The 7,788-nt window shown below is 38.6% G+C and overlaps 1 protein-coding gene across 1 annotated transcript; it reads left to right on the top strand.

Annotated features, from left to right (window-relative positions):
* Positions 1-1,623: 1,623 nt before the first annotated feature.
* LOC149216441 (uncharacterized) lies at positions 1,624-2,436 on the top strand. The gene has a single exon (XM_089389961.1). It carries the CDS (start codon positions 1,624-1,626, stop codon positions 2,434-2,436), a length of 813 nt encoding a protein of 270 aa, XP_089246087.1.
* The last annotated feature ends 5,352 nt before the right edge of the window (positions 2,437-7,788 follow it).

Below are 7,788 nucleotides of genomic sequence, written 5' to 3'. Positions count from 1 at the left end.
TAAACATTGTGACAAAGTCCTGTTTGGAATGGTGCAGGACCGTTAGGATGAACGGTTACTCGAGAAAATAGAAATAAATGAAGAACGAGTATTTGGCTAGGAAAGCATTCAATTGGCCCAATGGTCATGCCATGTGACAGGCAGTAAGTGGTGGAAGCAGAGTGGTGGGGCGCGGTGGAAGAATAAGGGAAAGTTAGTTTTTGGAGGATGTAGCAGGCGGTTAGTGGTATCTGATGGGGGGTTAGTGGTATTATTTGACTTGATAAATAAATCAGCTCCTCTGCCGTGCCTGTTAATGATAGGTCAATTATTGTCAATATTATTAACAAGAACGGTAACTCCTTCCAAAATTTTTCTTTTCACCGTTCTCCCTCACTTCCCTATCTTAATAAAATTTTTGACAATATTATTAATAATATGAAGAAATATAATACCTCTAAAAATTCAATTAAATACAAAAATAATAAGAATACTATTAATAAGAATGAGTTCACTTATAATAATAACTCCTCTTTCAAGTTTAATAATAATAATAATAATAATATGGTAGGTTTTAAGAATGTTATTAATCTTTCCAGCAAAAATTTTGATCCCTTCGTCTTTAGTCTCCTCAATAAAGGTCTCAAATTTTCCCTTGCCCCGAATAAGACTCCTACTGATGAAATCATCTGTAGCATTGAATACAGGATCAAGGACCTTCCACACAATATCAAGGAGACTATCAGACAAGATTGTGTCGTTGTTCTTAGGAAGGCTAAACCTCCTAAGAAGAACCTAAGCAAGGTCAAGTTTCTTTCTTTTAAAACCCTAAGGGATGACCCTAACATTGTCATCCTTAAGGTGGATAATGGTGGAGATGTTGTCATTCTTAACAAGTCTGATTATGTCCACAAAATGGTAGAACATCTATCTAGCAGTGGGAGTTACAACAAGCTTAAGAAAAATCCCCTTAAATCCATTTCTAAGGAGCTTTCTTCTACGGTTAAAGCAATTCCATCTCTTAATCCCCTTTCCCGTAAACTCGTCGTAAGAAACCCCCTTACCCCTAGAATCTATGGTCTTCGGAAGATTCATAAATTTGGTGCCCCCTTGAGACTTATCGTTAATACCATTAACGGTCTGAGCTATCCTCTAGCTAAGTTCCTAGCCCAGAAGCTCAAACCTCTTGTGGGCTGCACTAATTCTTTTGTGAAATAATCTACCTGCTTTGTTCAAGAATGGAAAGATATCAAATTAGATCCTGGAGATTTATTGGTGAGTTTTGGTGTCATTTCCTTATACACAAAAATCCCCATCCAAGAAGCCATTGATATCATTAATCGTATCACTGATAAAGGCACTGCCAAGTTAGGTGGCCTTCACCTCACCTCTACTTTCTTTAGTTTCAAAGGTGAGTTCTATGAACAAACCTATGGTGTTCTGATGGCCTCCTTTCTCTCCCCCGTAGTCACAAACTTGTTTATAGAAGATTTTGTGACAAGGGCCCTTGCATTCGCCAAATTCCATCCTAAAAAATGGAAGATGTTTTTCAATGACACTTGTGCCATCTAGCCTCATGAGAAGGAGAAACTAGATATGTTCCTCAACCACTTGAATTCTCTTTCAAATTCCATTAAGTTCACCATGGAGGTTGAGGAGAATGGTCGCCTTCCCTTTCTCAATATTCTCCTTTCTAGGAGGGATGACGATTCCATTTTTCACCAAGTTTTTCGAAAGAAGACTCACACGGAGCAGTACCTCCATGCTAGTTCTCATCATTTCCCAGCTCAGAAATTCAGGGTTCTCAGCACTCTTGCTACCCGTGCTTTAAGAATCTCAGATGATGACCACCTTGATCAGGAGAAGTCTCATCTTCTTGAGGTTTTTGAGAACAATGGGTATAGCAGACCCCTTAGCCTCAAGGCCTTTCAAAGAGCTAGCAAAGAGCCGAGGGTTAAACCCACTCTTGCTGATCCTATTCCGAAGGTTTATCTCCCATATATCAAAGGAACCACAGATAGGATTGCCCATATTCTTAAGAACACTAATGTTTCTTCCTCCTTCAAACCTCTCAATACCATGAAAAATTCTCTTAGATCGTTTAAGGATCCTACTGACCCAAAGGGCTCAAAAGGGGTCTACCTCATTCCCTACTCATGTGGTATCCCCTACATTAGAGAAACAGGAAGATCTATTAAGCAGAGGATCATTGAACATGCTACTGACATTAAACACAATCGCTCCTGCACCTCGGCTCTTGCAGAACATGTTACTGACATCAGACACAATCGCTCCCGCACTTCGGCTCTTGTAGAAAATGTTGAGAAATCAAAACACCATGTCTGCATTGAAGAATCCAAATTCATCGCTAAGATTTATCATTTCCACCACATGAAGCTCAAGGAAGCAGTTGAGATTGAAAGGCATGCCAAAAACCTCAATAGGGAAGATGGCTAGAAATTAAGTAAAAGTTGGATTCCAACTCTTGCTTCATAACTTCGCTGCCCTTTCCTCACCCTTATCTTTTTTCATATACAGTTGTTTTCTATCCTTTTTTTTTCTTTCTTTCTTCTTGCTAATGGTAATACCTTTACCCTATCTTTTCTCTTTTTCCTTTTTAAGGAGGATAAACTATCCTCTTTCCTTTGATGGTCTCATAAAATTTATTTTTGAATCATTCCTAGCAATGAAGATTGAACCAAATTTTCCTTAATTAAATCACCCCCAACTAACAGAATCTTGAATAATTATTTTATGTCATAGTATTATACAAATAATTAATTTATTACATAATAATTACATAAATTAGTCATTTTTAATAATATTATCAAATAATCTACTATGATAATGGCTAGTTTTTCTACCTAATTCACCGTAACTAATAATATTATATAAATAAATGATTCATAGATGATATTATTATCTGATTTGAAAAATAAATTAGTTTTAATTATAAACTAATTATTTACCTAAAAACTAATTCTCAACCAAATATTATTATATATATTAAGTTATTTAATAATATTATTAACTAATTTATTAAAATGGCTAGTTTTCCACCTTATTCGCATTGAATAGGTCAACCCTAACTATTAATATTATATAAATAAATTATGCTTATATAATATTATTATTTTAATTGATAAAGATATTAATTATTTTTAATATTATTATTAACTAATTTATTAGTTATAACGACTAGTCTTCTACCTAACCCACCTTGAATAAAGCAATCCTAACTAATAATATCACGTAAATTAGTTATTCTTAGATTATATTATTATTTAAATTGACAAATTATTTACAATTTGGATATTAATTAATTAATTATTACATAACAATTATTTTCTAACTTAATATACATCTTTTCATCACATATTCCTAAATAATTTCATTTTACCAACGACTAGTTTTGAATGGCTTACCCTGAACCATGGTGCATCCCTGCTATTTATTCTCTCAGATCGTTTGGTTTCTCACCTTGTCCTAAGGATGAACCACATTAGTTGGTTCGAAATGTCAACCCAATCCTTACAATGTGATTAATCCGAAAGACTACTCTCTACATTATGGATCACAAAAGTGTTAGATCTAACATTATTACCCTTCACAGAAAGGAAATGGCTGAAAAGGCTTGTCAATTTGAACGGGTTCAACTAAAAATTGCTAAGAAGAAATCTAATTTGACCTTTCTCAAAAGGTGTAGGGATGCATCATTGGTTCCAGTTTTCGCCCATATCTTTTATCCGCTTAATAACTCTAAAAATAAGCATGTTTTTCTAAAATCTAGCTCTACTCTTGTTAGATCTGAAATTGGTTTAATGAGGGATCTTGATCATCTTTCCCACAAACTTCTCTCGCTCCATTTGTATCTAGCAAACAAGGTTTCATTTTCTTTGTGGATGGTGATCGATGGTAGTTCGGCAACGAAGGCCCTCTTGTTAGAGGAATCCTCAAAGAAAAAGCATTTGATTAAATTTGAGAAACTATTAAACATTGGAACTCACTCCTCCGATTTCGCTTCTTTTCTTGAGTTGCGTCTGTTGACAAGTGCAACTAATAAAGAGAAGATTACTGCTTTAAAGGACTAGATTTTCTCGCAAAATTTAGCTTCAAGATCATCTAGATCCATATTGGCCTTTCTATCCTCATCTCTGCCTTGGTCTCTTACATTCTCTGCATCGTCTTCCTCAGTGTCATCCCCAATCTCTGCTCCTTCTCGGTCCTCATCACTGGCTGTCTCGGTTTCTCCCTCGTCTCCATCCTCTCTCTCTTCCTTTAGAAGCTCTCATCACGTAGATAGGGTGATAGATCTAGTGGATGTGTTACCTTTTGTTCCGTTGAATTTTGTTTCGTCCATTAGACTCTCTGAGCCTAACCTCTCTCGCTCTGGCGCATTACCTCCTACTCGCCTCGCAATGAACCTACTCCAAGCTCCTATCTTATCCAAGCTTTCTTCGTCCTCCGTCCAAGCTTCTTCCTACCCCCTTGCGCTCTGCTCCCCTCTTCCCCTCCGTACGCCATCCCTCCCCCTCTACACTTGGATGAGTGCAATGTCGCGGCCCCTCCCTCCCTTGATGATTCCTTCCCCCCTCCCTCGGATTTCGTTCTCAGCTCCTCCCCCGCGCATGTTAATGATAAGTTGATTATTTCCGATATTATTAATAACACTCATAACTCCTTCCCTAATTTTGATTTTCATCATTCTCCCTCACTTCCCTATTATAAAAAATATTTTGACAATATTAATAATAATATGAAGAAATATAATAAAAGCTCTAAAAATTCAATTAAATACAAAAATAATAAGAATACTATTAATAAGAATGACTTCACTTATAATAATAACTCCTCTTTCAAGTTTAATAATAATAATAATAACAACAACAACTACTACTACTATAATAATAATTACAACTACTACTATAATACAAATAATAATAATATGGTAGGTTTTAAGAATGTTATTAATCTTTCGAGAAAAAGTTTTGATCCCTCCGTCTTTAGTGTCCTCAATAAAGGTCTCAATTTTTCCCTTGCCTCGAATAAGATTCCTACTGATGACATCATCTGTAGCATCGAATACGGGATCAAGGACCTTCCAGACAATATCAAGGAGACTATCAGACAAGATTGCACCGATGTTCTTAGGAAGGCTAAACCTCCTAAGAAGAACCTAAGTAAGGCCAAGTTTCTTGCTCTTAAAACCCTAAGGGATGACCTTGACATTGTCATCCTTAAGGCAAACAAGGGTGGAGCTTTTGTCATTCTTGGCAAGTCTGATTATGTCCATGAAATGGTAGAACATCTATCTAGTAGTGGGAGTTACATCAATCTTAATAAAAATCCCCTTAAACCCATTTCTAAGGAGGTTTCTTTAGCAATTAAAGCAGATCCATCTCCTAATCCCCTTTCCTGTAAGCTCATAGTAAGCAGCCCCCTTACCCCTAGAATCTATGGTCTTCCGAAGATTCATAAATCTGGTGCCCCCTTGAGACCTATCATTAATAACATTAATGGTCCAACCTATCCTATGGCTAAGTTTCTAGCCCAAAAGCTCAAACCTCTTGTAGGATGCACTGATTCTTTTGTGAAAGACTCTGCCTCCTTCGTTCAAGAATGGAAAGATATCAAATTAGATCCTGGAGATTTATTAGTGAGGTTTGATGTCGTTTCCTCATACACCAAAATCAACATCCAAGAAGCTGTTGATATCATTAATCGCATCAATGATAAGGACACTTCCAAGTTAGTTGGCCTTTGCCTCACCTCTACTTTCTTCAGTTTCCAAGGCAAGTTCTATGAACAAACCTATGGTGTTGCGATGGGCTCCCCTCTCTCCCCCATTGTTGAAAACTTGTTTATGGAAGATTTTGAGACAAGGTCCCTTGTATTTGCCAAATTCTGTCCTAAAAAATGGAAGAGGTTTTTCGATGACACTTGTGTCATCCAGCCTCATGGACGGGAGAAACTAGATATGTTCCTCAACCACCTGAATTTTATTTAAGATTCCATCAAGTTCACTATGGAGGTTGAGGAGAATAGTCGCCTTTCCTTTTTCGGCATTCTCCTTTCTAGGAGGGATGATGGTTCCATTGGTCACCAAGTTTTCCAAAAGAAGACTCACATAGAACAATACCTCCATGCCAATTCTCATCATTTCCCAGCTCAGAAATTCAGGGTTCTTAGCACTTTCACTACCCGTGCTCTAAGAATATCAGATGATGACCACCTTGATTAGGAGAAGTCTCATCTTCTTGAGGTTTTTGAGAAAAATGGGTATAGCAGACCCCTTAGCCTCAAGGCCTTTCATAGAGCTAGCAAAGAGCTGAGGGTTAAATCCATTCTTGCTGATCCTATTCCTAAGATTTATCTCCCATATATCCAAGGAACCACGGATAGGATTTCCCATATTCTTAAAATGTTTTTTCCTCTTTCAAACCTCTCAATACTATTAAAAATTCTCTTCGACCAGATAAGCACCCTATTTGTAAGGCCTTCGTATCCGCGGTGCGGTTGGGCGTTGGGTGACCGTGCGCACGCGCCCGGTGGGCGTGTGATGGCCGTGCGACGGGCGGGCGCGACATAACCAACGTGCAGAGGAAAAGCGACGAACAAACGAGCCAGATGTGACGATACATTGAGGATCATTGAGACACTTAGTGAAAAATGCGTGGAAGACAAAGGAGTTTATACCTTGGCTTGAAGAGACTTGCACGATGGCAAGGCCGACCACATAAGTGCGCACATGGGGTGTGCGTTATAGCATGTTTGGGGGTCAGCTGGAGGGCCACCACCCATGGTAGCATGCGTATATATTTGCCATAGCGCAGGTTCATTTGGACATCAAGAAACTCGCACATTAGAGCTCGCACTTCTAAGGAGGAGTAGGGGTAAAGTGCGCAATCCACTTGTGGATGCACATAGCTCATGCGCAGATCCTAAGTGCGCAGGTTGGGTTGGGTTTATAGCCGGTTGTAGGTTGGGCGAGGTGCGCCCAAGGCCGTTCTAAAGTGCAGATTGTGCCGGGTTTTGATAGAGTGTCTCTGTGACTCGTGTGAGCACCCACTCTCGTGCAAGATGTGCACATATTCTTTGTAAAGGTTGTTTTCCTGCTTTGTAAAATATTCAAAGTATTGGCTTGGAGTTTGCCAAGCATTACTTGCATTGTATTATTGAAGAAAAGACTGATTATAATATATTGTTGGGCAGACTTGTTCGGGAGTTGCCCCTCCCCTTTATACTATTGCAATTGTTGATGTGCTTTATAATTATTGTGGATAATGAATGAGTATGGGCTTCATTAGTATAAAGGATAATTAATTTTACTTGGTTGTGAAACACAAACTAAGTAAGGACAAGTGAATTAGGCGTAGTCCACAAAGGTTAGTATTGGTGAAAAGAAAGCGTTCGGTGGTGCCGCACCTCGCTATAAGAGGTTGGAAGACTACCGCAGGTGTAGGGGCGTGACAGGTGGTATCAAAGCAGCTGATCTGGTATTGAAGCTGCTACACACTTCACCGAAGTGAAGTGGTATCAGAGCAGGTCTGAAGACTTGGAGAAGTCTTGCAGGAAGGCGGGTGAAGCAAGTGTTCATACACTTGGAAGCTGATGAGCTGGGTTGCTCATGACAGGTGATAGTGAGGCTTGAACAGGTTCAGGTGTTGAAGCATTTGAAGTTTCAAGACTCGGTTTTGAGTAGGGTTGCTCGTGACTGTGAAAAGGGTACTTGCAGGTGAAGGAAACCATTTCATACGAAGTGGGACAAGGGTTGGTTCGAATTGCAGGTGACTTGGTAAGAATGTCTAT

The sequence above is a fragment of the Pinus tabuliformis genome, chromosome 1_1 (genome assembly GCF_031772625.1).
Source record: "Pinus tabuliformis cultivar Carrire ecotype Pingquan chromosome 1_1, CPIR1, whole genome shotgun sequence".
NCBI classification, from domain to species: Eukaryota; Viridiplantae; Streptophyta; class Pinopsida; order Pinales; family Pinaceae; genus Pinus; species Pinus tabuliformis.
Note: the sequence above shows the minus strand (reverse complement) of the source record. Positions and strands in the feature narration are given on the sequence as shown.